Genomic DNA, 23,388 nt, shown 5'->3' on the forward strand with positions numbered 1-23,388 from the left:
ATCTGAAATTCTTTAAAAAAAAACCCTACCATCTGATGGATTTTATTTAATTCCATTTAAACCAATGCAAATCAATTCTGTGCTCAGAGCATACAAAATCAGCTACAGACTGTACAACTTACATGAAAGATTAATATAAAAAAGACAATAGCATAAGTTTTTCAATCTTAGGTTCCTTGAGAATGAGATCATTAATAATGTTCATTCGTAGACAACAGAAGTAGAAATGCTATTCGCTGGTTAATAATATTTACTGATTCTAGTGTAAAATATGTAAATCAAGATCTGCAAAGTAAAGCCCAAGTGATTTGGTTCACTACTAGCTATAATAAATAAAGATGTACTGGGACACATTAAGGTGTTCTTTATTTTCTGTGTGCCTCTACGGCTACTCTCCCACTACAAGGTTGAGAAGTTGTGACACCTGGCTGCAAAGCCTAAAACATTTTATTTATTGCCCTTTATATGAAAATGTTTCTCAATACCAACTTTCCATCTATTTTCAACTACAAAATACAAGATTATGCCAAAACAGTTTTCTTAACAGTGAAGTCTACTCCTTAAAACGTACAAGCTCATCTACTCTTTAACTGTTATAGACTAAACACATAGTCTTTGCAGGATTCTTTCTGTTACAGAAACCTGTTAAAATCATTCTGAGAGCTTAGATTTTTAAATATGGAAAGTACATTAAGTCATTCTTAATTTTGGGAATAGAGAAGAGACATTTATATATACTATTAACTTACACAGTCCGGAATTTTCAGTCCCCGTACGGTTACATACAATGTTGATGGATAACGATGTCTTGGACACTTGGACCACCATTCAAAAACCTCAACAACATTTGATTGAGATCGAGGCTTAGTGGGTGGGTAGTAGAGCTGGAGACGAAGTTTTGAATTGATGTTTGCGTTTCCATTGGCTCCCAGAAGCTTAAAACAAGAATTTGTTTAAAATGTTAACTTTTTTGAAAACACACATCCAATAAAGCAATCACAGAGCCAGAAGCTTGGTTTTAAAAGACTAAAACAGGTTGAAATGGTTTAGATTTATAGAGAAAAAGGGAGATGAACCTAGCAGGAGGCACTTTCTGATCAGTTTGGCAAATCTGAAGGCATTTCCCAACAGCACTCTTTTCGGCTGCAGAACTGCTGCAGACTGCTGATAAAACATTTACATCATGGGCACAGAAAAAGAGGAGCAACAAACACTTGTTTGAAATAATTATGATAAAGAGGAAAGTACATATTACTCAACACAAGCATTTTCTACTTACTGTCAGTACTTTTTCTCTAGCAGTACTGAAGATGAATCCTATTGAGGTCTTACAGTGTCCCCCACATGCTCTATTACTAAGCTATGTCCCCAACCCTCCTCTTCCTTTCCATTTTGAAAGTAAACTACCCAGGCTGGTCTTGAAATCTGGAACTCAAGCAGGTCTTGATCTTATAACCCCCTCCTCCCGCCCCGCCTCAGCCTCCCCAGTATCTGGAACTACAGGACTACATTAATACTTTTAATGAATAAAATAGTATACACAAATCATTTTAAGATAAGTTAATTCAAACCAACCACTCTATTTTTCAGTATTTTAGTCTACCTTCTTTGAAAGGTCTATTTAAAAAGCCAAGTAAACAAAACAAGATAAGCAGATAAATGGAGAGTTAGGAAAAGAACTCAGCAGTTCAAATTAAGCTTTCTTTTACTCCATAATGGCTAAATAGGAAATGCCCTTGTAAGCACTGTGTCCGTTGTGAACCTGAGAAGAAAATTAGTGTTTCAGTGGCAGTTCACTGCAAGGCAGTTCACCTTGCAGGTGGCTAGGACGGGAAGTAAGACACTGAGTGCAGGGCACTTAGTGCTGTTGGCTAATGCAACTTGGAAAGAAGAAAAAAGAGCCAAAAAACTCTTTGTAGAGTTGTCCCAAGGACCTATGATGGCAGACGTGCCATTCCAATGTAAAGATACACTTGGGCTATCACATGAGACTGTCAAGTCCTTAAGTGTGACTCGTGTAACTATGGAAGTAAATTTTTAATTATATTTCATTTGAATTAATCTGAGATAAACATGATATGTGTTATTTATGATTATAAACTCACAAGCCTGGGCAGACAATATGTGGAGAGCTAAGAGACAAGAGGAGAGGTAAGAGATTTTCCAGGATAGTCAAAGCTGAAATGTCCAGTAAGTAACTGTATTCACAAATCCAAAGAACAAGAAACAAAAGTGGGTTTAAAAAAACTGAATCCTTCAGTAGATATTCAACCCTTTGGTGTGTCTGTAAGTGTGGGGAGATAGTGAACATGAGAAACTCCAAGAGAATTATGTAACAAATTTAATGCAACAATATACAGCAAATATAAAATAAAACCCAAAATTGCTCAAAGAATTAATCCAACAGAAATTACTGATAACTTTGTAAAGCTTGTAAGTTTTACAATGAAGAAAAAGGCACACAGTATTATGAATGGGAAACACATAGAATTCATTACCCTTTATAGGATCAGAGATATGGACTCAAGAATTCATACCTTCTAGCAATGGTTCAATATGGCTGAATTAAGACACATTTGATCTTTAAAAGTAAAAAATAAAATGATGTGACATTAAGTGTGTGGTAATTGCAGTTTATAGCTCATATAGCAGATGTGTACAAAACTTAACACAGAATAAATATGAACAGTTTCTAATAAACTGCTTTTGTTTAAAACATTATTATTCTTCACAACGTTCTTTAAAACTTAATAATGGCTTAGACTTTCCCATCTATCCAGTGCTCATGTTATGTGGTAAGGAATTCAGGGTTGTTGGCTGAACAATGACTGGCACATTGAAAAGGCTAAGTAATATCTCATAAATTGAACACAAGATGCAGGAATGTATGTATCTTTGAGTACAGTATCTTTATGGTCAAAAAGCATAAAAGGTACACACTGGGTAATCAGTAAGTATTTCAGCCTCTTTCTTTTTTTGAGACAAGGTTTCTCTGTGTAACAGCCCTGCTGTCCTGGAACTCACTTTGTAGACCAGGCTGGCCTTGAATTCAGAGATCTGATTGCCTCTGCCTCTTGAGCACTGAGATTAAAGGCATGAGCCACCAACGCCCCCATCTCATGTGTTTTATGTGCATTTGTGTTTGACCTGCATGTATGTCTGTGTGAGGGTGTTGGATCCTCTAGAACTGGAGTTAAAGACAGTTGTGAACTGCCATATGGGTGTTGAGAATTGAATCCAGGTCCTTAGGAAGAGCAGCCAGTGCTCTTAATCACTAAGCCATCTATCCAACCCTATTTCAGACTCTTAGTAAGTCTTACTAAGACTTGAATTAACAACTTTTTGAGACCAAAATGACATAGGAAAAAAACAGCCAGTAAAACTTGGAAGCGATTATTTTAAATGTATTCAAAAAACAGGTGATAACATACCTTAAGAAATGCCCAGGCAATTTTCCGAAAGCCACATTCTTGGTTTTTAACCTCAGAGTTATTCTTAATTTCATCCATGCTTAAAAAGTCAAGAATCTGTAAACATATTTTTAAAATTATTCCACAGAATACTAGACTGTCTAAATTGAATATTCTCTATGGACACATTATCATCTAGGTATTTAAAATGTCTACCTTACAAGGAATAAAAAATATTTATCTCATTTACTTATTTTCAAGTTAACTTATCCAAATATTAAGGGTTCAATTTTGATATTAATAATTCCTTTTATTAGGATTTGTTTCAAAGCATTAACTACCTCAAATATCATAACTATACCAGTTAATCCAGTTTTGACTCCTACATATTGTATAAAATACTGAAATGTCACATTTTTATCCCATAAATATACATGGTCATGGTTGTATCTTTTTAAAATCACCTTAAATATATTCTAGGCACAAATAAACACAACATAAAATTATCAAGTTTTGATCATTTCCCAGGTATCTGAAGAGGTGTTTTTTTGTATTTAATGCTTATTTAAAATTTTTTCGATTCTATTTTCTGAATCCTTATTTAGCTATGTTACTGAAGGCATGGATTTTCCCTTTGGATATGCTATTACTAGGCCTCCTGAGGTTTTCATCATATTTTCACCCTGCCTGGATATTAGAGATCAAGAGCGTGTAGGCAATCTGCCATGGATGGTATTCCGGGTACTTGTTTAAGGATATCACTTTGAATTAAATAAATCTGATTAAAATAAAAAAGCTCAGTTGAGATAACAAATCTTTACAGAAGGCTGGGGATCCACCTGTCTCTGCCCTCTAGTACTGCGACTGGAGATACATTCCACTGGGCTTCACTTTCAAGTGGGTCCTGAGGAGCTGAACTGAGGTATCCATGCTGTGCAACAGCATTTTATACACTGCCATATTCCCCCATCAACAACATTTGTTTATGCAAATTTAATGTTTTCTATGCATTCTTAAGTACATGTATGCATGGAACTACAAATGCAATACATTCTATTTTGCAAACAATTTGCATACAAAATGAAATGGGTATCTATTTTTATGTTAATATATAAACATGAATCTCATTTTAATGGTTACCTAACTGATCTATATATATTTTATTCTCTTAATGTAAATTATAAAAAACGTAGCAATAAGTAGCAAATGGTAAGTTTTTATTAAAGTTCCTTGAGATACATTATATCCTTTAAAAACATAGCTTTGTATAAATCACACATAATGTAGTCACAGATCTATCAACTACAGCTCTAAAAATCAATCATCAGCTCTAGTCACTGCAGTTTCTTGCTGTTCTCATCTTAAAATTATCCAGCTTAGTTATATTGAATGAGTGGCTTTCTCTATTTCCATTTTGTTATGGAAAGAGAACATAAGTCAGACAAAGAGGAACATCATACTTTTGAGTTATCGTGGGAAACAAACTGCCCATACAGACAGCTGGAGTGCCTTTAGGAAAATCACTGTCCTCCCAGCCCCATAGCCTTTGCAGGTGAGAAAACTGGAACAAGTCAGCTCAAAGTTCACCCTATGCACAGGGCTTCCTGACTGCTCCCCAAGTCCACTCCACATCTAAGAAGTTCTTACCATGTGTTACATTGTATTTGCTAACTGATCTGCACATGCGTCTCTATTCCAGGTTACATGCCTATATTTAGGTAGTTTGATAGAGTTAATGACTTTGCTTTTGTGAGATGGATTCACAACGGAGGATTACAGTCAAATGGATGATGGCATTTGTGACTTTAGTTCATAATCATTGAGCTGATGTAAAGATTACAAGGCATTCTAGAACAGACCAGATGACTTAACTCCTAGCACTGGGAAGAGGCTAGCAAATACGCCATCTGTTTCTAAAAGGGCCTTCTCATTGGCACCCACAGAGCATACTGCAACAATAAATTTCAGGCATTAAATTCTTACATTATCGCATTATAAAACTATTAAATCTATAACTCATACTTGTATGATAAATATTTACTAAAATTGAATTTTCTTTCTTTAATCCGTACCTCAAAGAAGAGGATGACTTTTGGACACTCATCAAACTCTCGAAGCAAATAGGGAAAATTTTCATTAAATATAATTTGTTCTTCCCATTCTGGAAGCCTTGATTTTAACTTTTTAAAGTCATATGGTTGAGTCATAATAGGAAGAATATAATCCACATTGTCTTTTTCATAATAAGATGAAACAGGACGTTCACTGTTCAAACACAAAGTTTCCATTACTACAATTCAATACATTTTTTAGAGGAAGAGAGAAAAATGTATAGTCCATAAAAGAAGCAGAAAAATAGCTATAATGGCACAAAAGCAAAAATAATGTTCTTTAACATATAAAAACTATAAATTTTATTAAAAAATTAAAATTGATGGTGTCTTACTACAATATTGCATTATATTTTTTTCCTTTGGGTCACATAATTTATTATAATAGAAAATGAAAGGTATAAATAACCTTCCTTTAATGTACAGAGCTAAAACTGAGCAGCTACTTCTGAAGTTTAAATGTAAAAAGAACTCTTTTGCATCCTATTTTCTGTGTATGTATTAACACAACTAATTAAATGGGTGTCTTGTTTTGTAATAATCTTGTTTTCCTCCCAATATCCTTTCAAGCAAATTTTATTTTGAATTAATATTATCTAGTATAATGATTTATTTTATTGTTTTTTTTAAATCTAGACTTTCACACATGCATTCTCTCTAGATATAACCTCAGGGGAAAATAAAGTCATTATACATTTGCTGCACCTCCGGTCCATATAACACATTAATTTCAGAGGAAAAGTGGGAGGTTAAACGGTAGAAGAACAATTACAGTATTTACAATGCAAATTTATGACCTAATTACTATGCTTGATAGACTTTACACTCAAGATGGATGCACTTCCTCCATTTCCCCTATAAAGTCTGCTGGTCAAGTTGAGGAATGCCTGTTCTCTAATACCAGTCACAGCTCTATTCCTAATAACTTTCAGTCATGAAGGACAGCAAAGAGGATTTCTACTTCAGACAGTTTCAACTTAAAAGTGGTTTAAGTTTTTAAAAATTACCTATCATCTTTCTTGACATATTGACCGGTATGCTCATCAACCACATGAATTTTCACCATTGGGTGAGAAATCATAACATCTGCCTTAAGCCGATCAGTTCGGTGAATGTAAACGCCCATGACAAGATCATCATCAAGCAAACATTTGGGATGAACTGGACTGTCTCGGCTTGTTATTTCATGAACACCATCACCATTCACGCCGTCCTTCTCAACCAGCCCTACGGCAGGGAAGAAAAACCAGTGTCATAATTGCTCTCATGTTAGGTTTACACAGAATTACTCTTACCATCTCCGACTGCCTTTCTCCGCTAATCACAGACCTTCCAGGTCACTCACCAAGGTAAAAATTTGCAGTTCTAACATCACGGGCTGAAAAATTAAATTTTTAATGCTACAAAGCAGCTACAAATCATACCCTTCTTTAGTTAAATTAAGTCAGGAACCATAAACTCAACATGCAGACCCATAGATAATAGTTATTAAAAAATGAACACCTTACTCCACAAGAATTAAGATACACCAACGAGTGTATCTTGACTTATTTTAAATTATATCCTTCAGTTTTTAGAACAAGTTTCTAGGGCCAAGTTACCCCACAAAGACACATCATTTTTATTTATTTTGGAAACAAACCTGTTTTAGTTTTCTTTTTTGTCCTTTTGGGTTTGGGTTTTCTGGTCTCTGGCATACTGTTACCTCCCTTCTTCTCTTCTGAGCGTACTTCCTCGTCGGGGTGAGGCCCTGGAGTAGCCGTCTCAAGGGAACACTCTTTCTGTTGTTCATCTGCAGCTTCACTACCACAGACATCGGAGGTACTGCAAGTAGAACCCAAGAAGGAGCCATTACAAATGGGTTATTTTTATAATTATTATTTATGGTATAGAAGAATGAATGGTAAATGGAAAAAATAATATTTTTCTCTTAAAATGTCATCATTTGGAATTTTCTTATATAACAAAATAGGAACCATAGATAATACTTTCTACCTGATAAAAGGCTACATATCTTGGAAGCCAGTTTAAACAAAGCTATAAATGTCATAGTGTACTCTCACCACTAAGTAGACTCAGGCATGAGGACCACACAATTACCCCCCCAGGAGCAAATTGTGATGCTGTCTAAAAGCAAATAAGCAAAGGAGAAATAAAATAATATTTTATGATTATGGACCTGTATCACATGGAATTTCAGAGTAGCCTCATCCTGCTGTTGACTAAATAATTAATGGGTAAATGTCTAAATTACTCAAAAAGTAGAAGAAAATTTCAAAGTTTGTTCTTAAGAAACTTTAGCCACACAATTTTTGATTTCTAGTCAAAGTTCATTGCTTTTGATATCTAGAGGCTGGTATATGACTACATTTTTCAGAAGTCTTGATTAAAATAAAATTTGTACCACATCCATACAGCCAGAGGTAGCAGGCAGGAACAGAAACTGGCCTATTAGAGTCTGTTCATAATTTAGGAAGTAAAAATGTTTTTAAATAATAAAAAATAAATTTTCAACATACTCAGCTATCTTTTGAAAAGGAGCACTGAGAAATAAAAATATGTAAGTACTTAATGTAGTTGTTCCCAAAACTATGCTATTATTTAATTTTTTTCTATTTATTTAGTTAGTTAGTTAGATTTTTCGAGACAAGGTTTCTCTGTAGCTTTGGAGTCTGATCTGGAACTAGCTCTTATAGACCAGGCCTGCCTCTTCCTCCTGAGTGCCAGGATTAAAGGCATGCACCACCACTACCCAGTCAAAACTATGCTATTTTATCAGTCAAAATACTACTCTTACAGGACAGTCACACTGGCATGCCACCATCATGTATGGCATAGTTTGAGTTAGACTTCATAAACTAGTTCTCATTTCTAGAGAGAACGTCTTCCTGTTTCCACACTAATGTGGTAATGACTCACAGTACACTATGGGCAGTAGCCTATATGATGGCTCTGGCGGATCTTTGCTTCTGCAAGTTTTTCAAGAATCTCCCTCTCTATGACTACCTGCTGGGCCTCACCACCCAGTTCCAATAGGATATGGGAAAATGGATGCTATTTTTAACAGTTTCACTTCTGTCTTGCTATTACTCTGTCAGAACCTTGATCTGGGGAAGAAAGTTGCCGTCTGGGTGAGTTCACAATGGATTGACCCAAGTGGAAAAGAACTTTCTTCTCTGACTAAAAGTCAGTCAGGACCAGAGGCTGCCTATGGCCTCACGGTTATGCACAGTGGTTCCTCTGAGGCCTACCCAGAAGAGCTGGGTATCACTGGTTATGGCTCCCTGTCAAGGTATCAGCAGGCTAGCTCCCTGACTGAAGCTTATGAGAGCCTGTGAAACCCAGAGGTGCCCAGATAAGTTACTCTCTAGTGATCTGAGCAGCAGCAGCTGGGAGACAACAAACACCTGCTGTAGTGAGCTGCCGTGTTCTGGGGAAAATGGTCACAGTGCCAACAGAGAGCTGATTTGTAAATTAAAATATCCTTGAAGCACTTTGGCTCTCTTGTTTTTTCCATATCCTAGGTACAAGTATCATCTTACTTCTTCCAGAGACTTGGGTAGCAGTGTTCACACATACGGTATGCATAAAGATCATGGGATTTCTTTTTAGCTGAGAGTTTAGGGAAAATCCCCAGACTGCCAAAGGCTAGTCACATGAAGATGGAGGATATAACTAGTTGTTTAGGTAAACGAGGATTGCAGGGGAAAAGGATTATGCCACCTGGGAGACATTTATAAATCTCACCGTTTCTATATAGAGAACTTATAAACATGAACATAGTCTCAGAAACACTTACCATATATAGGAATATATGTGTAAGCATCATACATAAAAATAGACTAGAATATTAAATTGCCAATAGTTATCACCTTTGTAATTGTTCCACAATGAACAAATGTTATTTGTTTAACAAGGAAGAAAACATATCCACCCCAAAATCGAAATAAGTTTCTGCATGTGTGTGTTTGGGTATAGTGACTTTCTGAGACAGGGTTTCACCATGGTGCTCTGGAAGGTCTCAAATTCACTATGAAATGTAGGCTGGCCTTGATCTCCAGAATCTCCTGCCTTGGTGCCCAAGTGCTGGCATTACATGCATGAACCACCATGCTCAGCAGGCCTGTTATTTCAAAAGTGGGTGTAAGCAGGTAAATGTAGTCAGTTTGGAGCTAGACTGTTAGTGTTCTGGCTGAGCCTCTTACTGGTGCTGGGGCTTATACCACTCAGCTTCTTAGAAAAACAGGATCATCCATTACTGCTCCTCATGGTAATGATTCAGTGAGTGAATTCTTGTAAAGCTTCTAGCAATAGCAAACATAGGACTGCATAAAGCGTCACAATTATCCCTTCAGTGGCTATGTTACAAACGCAGCACCAACTTTCTTTGTTACATTATAGTTTTCACTTAGAACGGGAAGGTACTAGCGTGTGTGTCTATTTGTCAACGTGAAGTACCTCTTTTCAGGTTTAGACGGGGCCGGGACTTTCTTCTTCTTCTTCTTTCTCTTTTCACTGGCCAGCTTGTCATCATGTAAGAGAGTATCCGAAGGAAAGTACGTCAGCTGCTCTTTCAGTTTCTTTCTTATCTTCTTCTTAATCTCCTTCGCCATTTCTTCAGCCACCTGGAGCTGATAGGCTTCTGCCAGTTCCTCCTTCCCTTCCAGTTCAGCCTTTTCTCCTCTGTCATTTGCATCATCGCCTGCCTCTGACTGGGCACTAACTTTCTCCTGTGCAGAATCCACGTTCTCTGGAGTTTCTTGTTCCATTTCTCTTGTTGTCTGATAACTCTGATATGTCTTTTCTTGCTTGCCTTCCTCTACACTAACATTGTCCTCTGAATCTTCAGCTTCTGATCACGTGCTCCTCAGTGCTCTGGGTTATTAGTGTTAATTTGAGTTTCTAAGGTATCCTGAAGAGTACGCTTAGGGTGGCAGCCTAGGAGAATACACAACAGGAAAGGCCCAGTTCAGCATAGTTCAAGTGCTTAAAGGTAAAAATAAAGACTGATGCCCAACACTACTGAGACAATTACTTGTATTTTTTTTTTGTTTTGTTTCGTTTTTGGATAGAATGGTGCTTCTCTTGAGCATCTGATGAGCACTCTCAATTTATAGTTGCAGACTTAAAAATCTCCAAGTGATTTTAGATTAACTGAGTTCATTAATATTGATAAGGGTACTTACTTAAGGGCTTTACAGAAATAAATTAATAGTTCAGTTGCTATTTCCTTACTGGTAGAGTGATCCAAAATTTAATTTGGCTAAGATATGTTTGAGAAAACTCATCAGAAAGTTATAGATTATAAAACATTTCAAGTTTCCCAAGGAAAAAAATGCATGGGTTATTAATATTGCCTCAAATTATACTCTCAAGCCAAGACTATACAGAAAGGTCATCCTGCATTTTTTCAACTGTATCACTGAAACACTAAATATTAACTAGCAATTCAAGTGACAAATATAAACATATCCTTTTGTTAAATTTACTTAAGATAATTTTTAATACAAACAGCAATAGGCTAAAATTCATAAAAGAATGTTACCAGTTAGAAAGTAAATTAGAGAAATTCTCTAAGAATTTAAAAATAAACAATATTACATTGATATTCAGCCATTAAAAATGAAATTCACAGAAAAACGGATGGAACTGAAAAAATACTAGAGGAGGTAACAGGCCCAGAAATACAAACTATATGCAAAGCCTAGCTTTGAATTACTGCATCTGTGTGTTTGAGTTGGAGCATCTGTAGAGGTCGGGAAGCAAGAAAGATACCACAGTGTCAGGAGAGGTGTTAAGGATGCAATTGTTTAACTACAGGAGAGAAGAAAGTAAAACATGTGGGGAAATACTAGACACATGAGAGAAAGATGTGGGGAGAGGACAGAGTTAACAAGAACTCAGCTAAGTTTGTATGAAAAAGCCATGCAGAAATCTATTATTCTGGCCCTGGAGGAGAACTGTCTCGTTCTTAAACCAATATACATTCTAATACTTATTCTTATACCCACAGAAACATATATTCTCACTCCTTATCCAAGGCTCCTTTTTGTAGCAGTTAGAAACCACTATAGAAATCTACAATTGGTCAAATGCTGAGAACAACTGGCTATACAATCCTTACACCTAAGGCTCATGAACATCACAGGAAGGAAGAAAAGGCTGTAAGAGCCAGGGATCAAGGACATCTGCTTTGATATTCTATATATGACAGGGAAGCTCAAGAAACCTCAAGAACACAACTGTCTAAGCAGGATCAACACAATGAAAATACTAGTTAATAAGAGGGACAATCAGTTTTCTCTAGGGATAAGGTCCCTGACAGGTTATCCAAATCCAATCTTAATGAGTCAACGCTAAACTCATACACATATGAGCAACAGACTCAGCAGGGTGTGTGTGTGTGTGTGTGAGAGAGAGAGAGAGAAGGGGGAGCGAGGAAATAGCACATTTAGTTTTATGTATCTTATTTCAGGAGCAAAATGTTTAATTTAAAATAGTAACATGCAAATTAAAAAAAAGGAAATTTCAAAGATGAAGCAGAAATAAAAAGGCCTGTTCAATTCTAGCAGCCTGCTATGGTGAAAAATGCTGTTTATCTTTTCAGAAACCGTTTTTAGTTACAGTTCAATAACTGAATTTCCACTACGCTGAAATGAAGCATACACAAATTTTTCTTTTTCAATGAATATCAGAAATATAGTATCAATGTGCACAAATTGTAAGGACACTCAGAAGGAAATAAATAAGATAACCAAGACTGCAAAATCAGAGATTTATGATCTCAAAGAAAAGAAATTCTCAATGAATAAAAACATTTTAAAAGCTTACATTAAAGAGCTAAAATAATATAGTTTCTTAAACTGGTTAAAACTTTTGAACTGTGTTAGAACAGGGTAAAATAAAATCTGGCCTCCTCTGATTAGCCTTCCCACAGTTCCTGCAATGTGCTTGTTCATGTATTTTCACCTCCCCAATCTTTTCAGATTGTCCCTACCCTCCTAACTTCATGTTCTTTCTCCCCTTGAAACAAAACAAGAGCAACACAAACCTTTAAGATAATTTTGGGTTGGATAACTACCCTTGAGCATGGAGCCTGTCCTGGAATGTAGTTGACACGCCACTTGAAACCATTGAAGAACACTGCTCCCACTTCCAGAAGCTATCAATTGTGAGTAGCTTTTCGGCTAGGGGTGGGGCTTCATACCTACTTCTCCTCTGTGCTGGGATTTTGTTTGGCTTGGGCTTATGCAGGTCTTGCGCCTCTGTGAATTCATACGTACATCTACCTGCTGTGCCTGGAGGACACTGTTTCCTAGAACACATCTATTAACCTGTGGCTCTTGCTATCTTTCCACCTCCTCTTCTGCATAGATCCTTGAGCCTTGAAAAGAGGGGTATGATATAGACATTCCATTTAGGGCTGAGCATTCTAAAGTCTCATTCTCTGCACTGACTAGTTGTGGGTCTCTGTTAATCATCACCTACTGAAAAAAGCTTCTCTGATCAAAGATGATCAATGCCCTGATATACGGATATAGCACTATGTCATGATATGTCATTTTATTAATATATTCACTTAGCAGAATAACAGTAGTCTGTTTTTGCTCTAAGGCCCATGACCTACTTTGCTTCAGTTTCTTGGCCTCATTGACAATGTCAGGTGTGGGCTCCATATAAAAAATGAGCCTTAAATCCAACCAAAAAGTAGTTGATTATTCCCATAACATTCTTGTTACTATTGCATCAGTGTACTTTGCAGGTAGGTCATTATTGTAACTCTGAAGGTCATAGCTGGGTGAGACTGATGACTACTTTTTTACTCTAATAATGTGTACAGCACCTTCCAGCACAATAAAGGCTAGACAATATGAATGAAATATCCAATAGAGTACCAGCCTCTCTCCATATTCTTTAACTCAAGTATGTGGTGGTCTTCAGCAATATGCAATTTCCACTAATTGGTGGAGTACAACCAATAGCATTGGCTAAAATCTATAAAATTTGTGGGTTCCTAAGGAATCCCACTGATCCATTTCTTTGTATGTATGTTCATGCCAGGTGGTACACATACATGTATCGGTGTGTATGTAGAGGCAGGAAGTCATCAGGTGTCACTTCTCAGTACCAACCACATATTTTTAAATACACAATCTCTCACTACCTTGAAACTTCTTGAGGAATCTAACCCGACTAACAAGAAAACAATGGGAAGGCAGACCAGTGTATCCAGCCAGGATTATAAACACATCTCAGCTACTTGTCTTAACATGGGTGTTGGTGGTTGCACTCAGGTCCTCGTGTGTGCAAGGCAAACACTTCACTAAATCATTTCCTAGCCATCTTTGAGCATGTTATGGTTATTATGTTCTGTATAGACATCCAATTGTCCCAGGACCTTTTGTTGAGATTAGCCTTTTCTTCACTGATAACTTTGACAATTTTATAATGAATCAACTGACCTGGCCAGGGGTATAACTGAGTGGTAAGTATGTTCTTAACTATGAGCAAGACCCTGGTTTTCAACCCTTAATGAAAGAGAAGGAAGGTAAGGCCAAAATTTCATAATTAGTAAGTATCTGTGTTGTTATTTGGGAGCTGGCTGGTAGGACTGACAAAGACTCATTACACCTAGCATAGTTTTCTTTCTAAGAGGGTTTTTAAGAACACATTCAAATAATTTAAAAGATATACAGTATTCAGGCTATCAATTTTTGGGAGTTTTTTTTCCTTTGAGGTATTCCATCTCATTTACTAAATTTACTGTCAGAGATATTCATACTATTCTTTACACTTTCAAAGTCTATAGGCCTACAGTGAGTCTCTTCTTAGATCCCAAGTACTGGTGATTTGTGTCTTCTTTCTTTTTTCAAAGTCTAGTTAAAATTCATGAAAAGAAGAGTGATTTGCCCAGAGTCAGTGAAATGGCTCACTGGAAAAATATGCAAGCTGTCAAATCTGACAACCCCAATTTGATTCCCAGTACCATCATGATAGGAAAGCAAACTCCTGCATGTTGTCCTTTGACCTCTACGTACACACCACATATGTGCACTCACAATAATAAATGAAAAAATTAATTATAACACATAAATGTATTTTTAAAACCAAATAAAGCAAACAATACAGAAGAAAGGCTATGAAATGCCACATTCTAACCAAGATACAGCCACTGTCATCTCAGCCTTATGGGAGCTGAGATTCTAGGCCTGCATGAGACTTGACCTACAAGAGTCATCCATGGGACCCAACTCCTCACTGCTGAACTATGGGTTAGTAACAGAATCTGGGAGAAGAGGAGCACTGCCTTCAGTTATTTACCCACTGCTGAAGTCCTAAGCTCCAATGGATAGGTTCAAGTCTTGGGTCACACAGATGTTCCTGGGGCATTCAGTGAATAACAAAATAAAAATTTAAGTTCGTGGAAAAGAGATCTGTAGAGGAGGAGGCCTCACAGGTGGGAAGGAGCTATGAACGGGTGGAGGGAAGATAATTAGAATACATCATATCTATTTATAAAATTGTCAAATAGCAAAGCAATTTAAAATATATTAATATAAAGGTTTATTTTAAATTGTTTCATGTATATTTCAAATCCCAAACAAGGTCAAATTTAAGGACAACCCCTTGACAGGATGCTAGAAAGGTAACTCCTAGTTATTGGGATATTGTGTTAGGTTATAATTTTATATACCTGAAGCCTTGAGTCATACTGTATTACTATGATCAAAGACACTATTAAAAATATGATTTATAGTGAATATAGTTAATAGTGAATTTTCTTTGTATAAGATTCTGTAATAAGAGTAGCTACAGTCACTCACTCAGGCACTGCATATGTGACTGACATACTCTTATCCACATAAAACAATGAACACCAAGACTTTTTATGGGCTGAGTCCCATGTGCTGTTTCTCTGCTGATTTTATTAATCTGTAGCCTTTTGGGCTAACACAATCCAAGTACATTAGCTTTTGAGTACTGTGAATATCTTTAGTAAGTTAGCAAGCTTGAAGCTGGGACCCTGAATATATAAAATAACCAATTCTACCACTCCTTTATAAGATTTGGATTTACTATTCATATTTTCCTCTGTTTATTCTGGGATTACTTATCGTTGATACTTGCTTTTGAAAGCTTCTATGATGAATTTAAGATATCTTTATTTCACACATTTAGTGTGTATAATCAGTTTTCTGTCGCAGTGATTAAGTACCATGACCAAAACAACTTAAAGGAGAAAGGGTTTGTTTAGGTTGCCATAGTTCCAGAAAGGGTAGTGCAGCATGGCAAGGAAGGCAGAAAAGCAGGAGCTTAAGATTGCCTGGCAATCAAGAATCAAAGAATCACATGCTATCCTTTCTTCCATCCTTTAAATCTTAACCTGTTTTTATAGTCAATGTATACTTGTAACTTTCTTATCTGTCAGTCTCTACTTCTCCACTTCTTGAATTCTTTTGAGTTGACTTTCATTATAAATCATGGGATTCTTGATATGCCAGAGTTCAAACATATTTTCTTCTATTTACTTCTGTTTGTTCTTTTTCTTGTTCCATTATTTTTCTATATTTCTCCATACCATCATTGACTTTTAGATAACCTTTTAAGCAATTACTTCACATTTTATAAAATAAGGCTAACTTATCACCATCTACAGATAATGTCACATCACATTTTGTGAATGCCTGTGTGTGTATACATTGAGGGTAAATACACACGTATGTGCAGTTACTTGTGTGTGTGAAGACCAGAGGTCAACTGTCAATGTCATCATGAAGAATACGATTCACTTCCTTTGAGACAGTGTCTCTCATTGGCCTGGAGCTCAATGAATGATAAAGCTGGACTGGCTCTCCAGTGAGGTCTAGAGTTCCTCTTTCTCCATCTCTCCTGATTTCTTATTCTTTCAAGATATCTTCATGTGAGAAAGCGCCCAGTTTCTTTACACAACTTCATCATCTGTATTTTTCCACTTTCATTTTTAAACTTTGTGGCTATTTTGTTTGGTTGTGAAATTTATACATATATGATCTGTAAAAAAGCAAATTTGTGTGTGTGTGTGTGTGCACGTGCCCATGCACACATGTGCAAGAAAATTAACACTTGCTTGTACAGGTAGGTACAGGCACACAGATGCCACAGTTTGTGTGAGGGTCAGAGGGCATCCTTCCTTTGTCAATCCTAGTCTTTCAGCTTCTCTGAGACAGAGTCCTTCTTCACTGCTGCATAAGCCAGGTTAGCTGGCCTGGGATACTCAAAATTCCACATTTTCTACCTTCCTTCTCTCTGCAGATACATGCTGGGATTATTGATACTTATGTGCAAACACTCAAGATATTAACTTTTGACTTCTACATTTCTTACATTAGTTTCCTTCCCTTAAAAAACAAATATAACCTGAATTCTGATAGCTTATAAGGTACAACAAACTCTTTTTAAAATAAGATCTATGTTGCTTAGTTGTTCCAAATTCTAGTATGAAATAAACACTAACTACCCTCACGGGTAAAAATCATAGTTACATGACATTTTCTTTCTTGCATATAGGTTGTTTTGCTTGATCTTTGAAAACTATTAGGTTAAAGGCAGACCTAGTAGCAAAGGTCTAACATCCCAGTTATGGAGATTTTTGTTGTTGTTGTTTTTCGAGACAGGGTTTCTCTGTAGCTTTTGGATCCTGTCCTGGAACTAGTTCTTGTAGACCAGGCTGGCCTCAAACTCACAGAGATCCACCTGCCTCTGCCTCCCAAGTGCTGGGATTAAAGGTGTGCACCACCACCACCCTAGTGGCAAAGGCCTGAAATCCCAGTTATGGAGATTTTGAAAAGGGCCAAGGGTGTGTGTGTGGAGAGAAAGAGAGAGATTAGCTGTGGTAAAGGACTTGCTTAATTAACATTTAAGGCCCAAATGAAAAACTCAGTGTACATGTGCACACATGTAAAACAATAGAACACTAACATAGCATGTTTTTAGTGACATACAAACAGAAAGGAGTAAAACAAAACAAACCTATAACTGACGATTAAATTTCTGTTAAAAAAGGTACCATTTGCTATGATATGTAAGATCTTTTGCATGTTTTTTTGGTTTGATTTTCGTTTTTTTTTTTTTTTGGTGGTGATGGTGGTGTGTGTATGCACATGCATGTATGTTTCTGTGTGTGTAAACACTAGAGATCATAATAAAAAACAGAACTGAAATACTGACGTAGTATGAATACTGAACAGTGCACTTACTATGAGTGTAAGTACAAATTCTTTATAATATTAAAGGAATCAAACCATAGTTACTGATTTATTTATTCTTGTTTTGAGTTTCCCTCAAAATAAGCTAAATTCCTCAGTTTAAAGTGTGTCTCCAACATGAAAAGATAATCATCCCTTAAGAATCATTTCTTCTTGTTCTACAGGGTAGGACATTACAGAAGAAATCCTAGTAAAGGCAATCCACTGAACATCTGATATAAAACATTACTCTATGCTCTTCAAAATTCTGAGTAAAAGCATTTTCCTCAACAATGTACAGCGTACACACTTTACTGGTGTGTTGTTTTGGTAGACGGCAACAGTCAAAGTGACCCAAATACTTTAAGGATGATGTGGTCCTAATGTGAACTTTTACTATGCTATTTATCATGACAGACTTACTGACCTCAGTTCTAAACTTTGTAACTTTAGTAAAGAGCTATACTTTGATGCAGATGTTTACATATAATAACCAAGTGAACAATACTCACTGTGATGTCTTCTCCAGATTTATCAAGTATTTTCTTTAGATTTTTAGGGTTTTTGTTTTTTTCTTTTACCTATTAGACAGTTTGATACTTTAAGTAATTCTTCAAATCCAACTTCAGTTTTAACTATGCTCTCAAATATAAATGAAGAGACAGTAATTTTCCAGACTACTCTTACTATACAAATGTGTACTAATATCATGTTAAGGATATAGTCCTGTTTGAGTTCCCTGGTTTTATTAAAACAATTTAGCAGTCCCCCTTTCTTCAAGTGATTTTTAAAATATTTTGGTGACACAATTCTTCCTGGTATTGGAGACTTTCTCATAAATCCTCCTTTGCTAAAATAACATCTGAGGCACACTAGCACCTCCCTCCATTAGTCATGTGACCTTAGACAGGTTATTTAACCTTTCTAAATTTTGTTTTCCTCCAGAGGTCATTCTGCATGAGAAATAACTAGCATTTGCTTAATTTCTAGTCAGCACTGAACACATACTATTTCTTTAAAAACAAATCAAACCACATTATTCCCTGCTTAAAATACCACAGATTTCTCATTCACTTGGGATAAAACAAGTCCTTCACATATGTCATAGGGTTCTAGACATTCTAACTCAGATCAAGACCAATGTTCACTTAGATACTGATATCCCAGTTATATTTCCTTTTAAAGTTCAGGCAAAATAAATCTCTCTCATGGGAATAAATCTGCTCTTATTGGTACAAGTTTCATTCAATTTTTCAGCCGACTGGGTGAAGCTTCTTATTTAAAAACTGCACCTAAAAACCTCAACTGTGTTTTCTGCTTCTCACTTACCAGAAGCCCTTTTCTCCCAGAGTACGTAACCCATCTGGAATACAGACGATTACGTGGCTGCCTGCAGAAACACATTGTCTTGCCCACTGTACTATATATCTTAGATCCCTATATTATATTCATGCCACTAACATGAAGTCTGGTGCAGAGGAAGTAGTTGATAAATAGTTTTTCTTTTTTTCTAAGATCTGTTTTTATTTATGTATATGTATGTGTGTCTGCATATGGACATATGCCTTATGTGTGTTCAGACAGAGAGGAAGAAGAATTTTCACAAATTTAAGGGTAGCAAAGTGTATATAGTGATTTCCAGGCCAGTCAAGGTTCTGGCGACCCTGCCTTAACAAAAACAAAGAAAAAGAAAAACGGAGGAATAGATGTGGGATGAACAGATTTATGGAAAACAGACATGCTCACTGCATTAAGAATTTTTGGGCTACTTTCATGCTTTATTGACAGGGTTAAATAGTTAGCCAGAGCAGAAACCAAACTTAAAATAAGTATTTCTATCTCTAAATATTATTTGACTAATTACATTTACTTTTTCTGCTATAGAATTTCTTAAATTAAACCAAATTTAAAACTGAATGCATAAAACATGAATTTTGTAGATTTCATCAATGTCTTACCAGTAGACATCTACCAGCTTTATGTCAGAGCTGGTAAACAGGGTTAACTGTTGACTCAGTCAGAATTCTACAGAAACAGATGGCTAATTTGTAATACAGAACATCCAAATAGAAAATCACAGACCATCTTGCTCTTGAGATTGTGCTACAGTGTATTCACTACACCATCAGGTTTATTCTAAAGTTCTGTTCTCTTATACCAATCTTCCATGAAGGGCTGCAGGACATTTGAATTAGTTTAGGATCCTGATATCAGGTCAAGCAAGCTGCATTATATTTGAATAAACTATTTTCACACACAAAAAAAATTGAGAAAAGCAGCAAACATGTCCCTTTGTATGTTAAACTTCTAAAACTATTTTAATAAGGAATGCCTTAACAAGCTTTGAAGGAATCAACCTGTCAAGAGGACACACTTATTACACATTAGGAGACATAAGCTTCAGGAAAGATGCCCTGCTTGCCGTGATAAAACACTGAACAAGTCAACCTGGAGGAGGAAAGGGTGGATTTGGCTTACATTTGCACATCATGGTCCATCGTGAAGGAAAATCAGAGCAGGATATCAAGACAGGAACCTAGAGGTGGGGTCTGAAGCAGAGATCATAGAGGAATACTGCTTACTGGCTTGTTCTCCATTGCTTGCTCAACTTGCTTTCAAATATAACTCAGAACCACCCACAGTGAGCTGGGCCTTCCCATATCACTCACTGATCAAGAAATGTCCAACAGCTATGTCCACAGGACGACCCAATGGGGCAATTCCTCAATGCTATTTCTTTCCAGGTGTCCAGTTTGTATCAAATTGACAAAAGCTAACCAGCAGAGTAGCATTTATGGATAATGATTTTAAGTATGCCTGTGTATGCCACTAAAAGTTATGTGACAACAGAAAAGCTTAGTACAAGCATTTGTACCATTTTTCCTCTAATGAATACCTTATGTGTTTTGTGTCAAAGCTATTGAATCCATGGATAACTCAGCACATATATTCTCAAACTGCCCGTTTTATTTAAGAATGAGGACAAGTATCTGCAATGAAAATACCAATTCCTTCAGCAGAATACAACGTTTCTATTTTCAAGAATAAAACCGGAGGTAATATTAGAAAATGAGGGAAGGAGAGAGGAAAGAAAATGAAAAACAGAAACATATTTTGTACCGACTCAGGCTTTATTAATGTTCCAGGTTTCCCAGGCATCCTCATCCTTGTTCCTTGGGAGAGAAAGAGAATACTAAAAAGAAAAGAATGATTATATAAATGAATCTACTTAACACATGCAGTGAAAACCACTATATTTTGCTGATAAAAGGTGGTGTTTATTCTTTAAGCAGATACAGACCTAATAAACCTGGTCACCTACTTTGCTTTTAAAAAAAATCTTAGTTTTTGACAGTTTCATATACAGATAGATGAGATAGACAGGTAAACAGATAATGAATTTAGTTTTTCTCAGTGCCATTTCGTTCTCTCACTTGCCATCCCCCTCCCCCACTGAAACCCTTCTCCCTACTAAGTCCCCTCCAATTTTCAGGTCTCTGTGTGGGACTCACTGAATTGAAGTAAGGTTGATTGTATAAGCAAGAATGACAATTATTTACTGGAGCTTGGGTAACTTATAAGTGACTACACTGCTGAAGAAAATGCCACTCTCGTGCCCAGTAACCATATTCTGCCAATTGTCCCTAACGCAGTTGGGTGGGTGCTGTTCACGAGGAAATGTTGAGGGGTCTGCCCTTATACAGGTTAACCACAGGAGCAGCGAGCTCATGGATTTAAGTTATCTCACGTCCGGAAGACATCATTCCGCAGCACAAACCAGCCACCCTCCAGTTATTACATTTTTTCCCACACTCCTCTGTCCCTCCAGTTATTACATTTTTTCCCACACTCCTCTGCTGCGCCCTGAGTCTGTGGGGGGCGGTGGTGGAGGTACCAGTGTTCTAATTAGAGCCGAGCACTCAGCGGTCACTTACCCTCAGCACTCCTCTTGTCATCTACTTTCTAATCCACGCCAAACTACAGAGACACAGGCTGCAAGGCCAGTGTGATCAGACCTTTGGTCACACCTTTGCCCTTGAAGAGAACGTTTTTAATATTTTAGGAACACTCCATAACTAGTAAAGAGGTAAGAGAATCAAGGATAGTTTCTTCTGTGTCTCTAGAACTAGAATAAGCAGGACAATAGTATTAGCTATAATATAATGCAATTACTATAACAGAATAACTTTAAACCCAACTCCTAGTATTATGTTTCCATGGCTACCTGTGTGGCATTAGACATTCCTTCACCTCCTTATTTGTAAACTTTACCTGACAGTGCTTACTCACGGTTCTATGGGTTATTCTAGCAGTTAAATGACTTACCACAGTGCATTAAACAAGTACCAATAAATAGTAGGTACACGTACAATAGGAAATTCTTATGGGAACACAACCCAGTGTGAGGCACACTGACTGAGCAGCTGAGGAGTACCAAACAACCCCAAGCATCAAAACAGTTCTCAGACTCCTGGGATCAAATCCTAGTTTTATCTGTCAGAAGACTAATATCTGTGGACCTCAATTTCCAAACTTTTCAAGGGAATAAAAGTAAATCATCCATAAGGTTTTATAAAGAATAAATCAGAATATACAAGCAACACACTTGGTACAATATTAGTCACGTAGCAAGCTTTCAAGTATCTGCATATATAGCAGTAAGAACAGCCATCATGACACTGTTTAATAAAATAATAGCATAATGTTATGTTTAGTAAGCAGTAGAATGTATTAAGCCAGCAGAGGCTGCAGATTTGGGCATTACCTATATATATATGATATTTTCAGTAACATAAAATGCCAAGGGGTTTAACTCTGGACCCCACAAAATAAAAAGAATTCGAGGAGAATGTTTTTTTAAAAAAACTGAGAAAAGGGAATGTTACAGAGAGAAAATAATCTGTACTGTGAGATGTCAAAAGATGCTACAAATTTTGAAGGATGCCTACTAGGTTTACAATCAGGAAGCCACAGGTGCCACAGCTGTTTACAGAAAGCTGACCGCCACAGACGTAAACAATGGGAGAGGCATGTAGATAAATTCTTTCTAGAATTTTCTTCTACCTCGGAAGGACAAAACCATCTTGAAAGGCTTTGACTTTCTTTGGCTGCCGTGGGGAGGGGAAGCTGAGGGGAAGCTCAATGGTGGAAGCCTGTTACACACCTGCAAGATCCTGAATTTGATACCAGCACCCCAAAATTCTCCACTTTCATCTGTGTAAAATGTTCTGTTCTGTAGCACACCTCCAACACACACACACACACACACACACACACACACACACACACTACACTGCTAGCCTCTGGAGGGGCCAGCTCTGTGCCTCAGTCAAAAAAAAAAAGCGGTTAACAATAATTCTAGTACCATTCTGTGATTTACTGATAAATGGCTTTGAGTAAGGTATTAATTTCACTAGGCCTTGTCTATTTTAATGCCCAACATCTTAAAATGGCACCTACTTGTTGAAAGGAGAAAAAGGAAATTGCAAGAAAAAAAAATCACACATTTCATTGCAGGTGCTCGGTAATTCTTTATGTCCAGTTAACAAATAAATAACTAAAAAAGAAAATACATGATTAATTAAATATATTATCTAGTATTATTTTATATTTTGAGGCACAACTGAATAAACACTAATATTT

The 23,388-nt window shown here is 36.6% G+C and overlaps 1 protein-coding gene across 7 annotated transcripts in view; it reads right to left on the reverse strand.

The window, feature by feature from the left end:
* Nucleotides 1–23,388, reverse strand: part of Ahi1 (Abelson helper integration site 1) — a 200,696-nt gene that overhangs the window by 175,933 nt on the left and 1,375 nt on the right. For 5 of the 7 annotated variants that reach the window (XR_015001719.2, XM_085689094.2, XM_085689079.2 and 2 more), the window contains exons 2-7: nucleotides 9,980–10,459; nucleotides 7,164–7,345; nucleotides 6,529–6,748; nucleotides 5,483–5,675; nucleotides 3,432–3,527; nucleotides 750–935 (exon numbers count right to left, since the gene is read on the reverse strand). Coding sequence is in view for 6 of the 7 variants with exons in the window: in XM_085689094.2 (XP_085545220.2) it covers nucleotides 750–935; nucleotides 3,432–3,527; nucleotides 5,483–5,675; nucleotides 6,529–6,748; nucleotides 7,164–7,345; nucleotides 9,980–10,290 (1,188 nt within the window). In the remaining variant the exon portion in view is untranslated. Of the gene's footprint in view, nucleotides 1–749; nucleotides 936–3,431; nucleotides 3,528–5,482; nucleotides 5,676–6,528; nucleotides 6,749–7,163; nucleotides 7,346–9,979; nucleotides 10,460–20,223; nucleotides 20,292–20,865; nucleotides 20,885–23,388 lie in introns of those variants that run through there. The other 2 variants (XM_048425328.3, XM_085689083.2) reach the window with 2 other exon arrangements.

The sequence above is a fragment of the Myodes glareolus genome, chromosome 1 (assembly GCF_982192425.1).
Source record: "Myodes glareolus chromosome 1, mMyoGla1.1, whole genome shotgun sequence".
Classification (NCBI taxonomy): Eukaryota; Metazoa; Chordata; class Mammalia; order Rodentia; family Cricetidae; genus Myodes; species Myodes glareolus.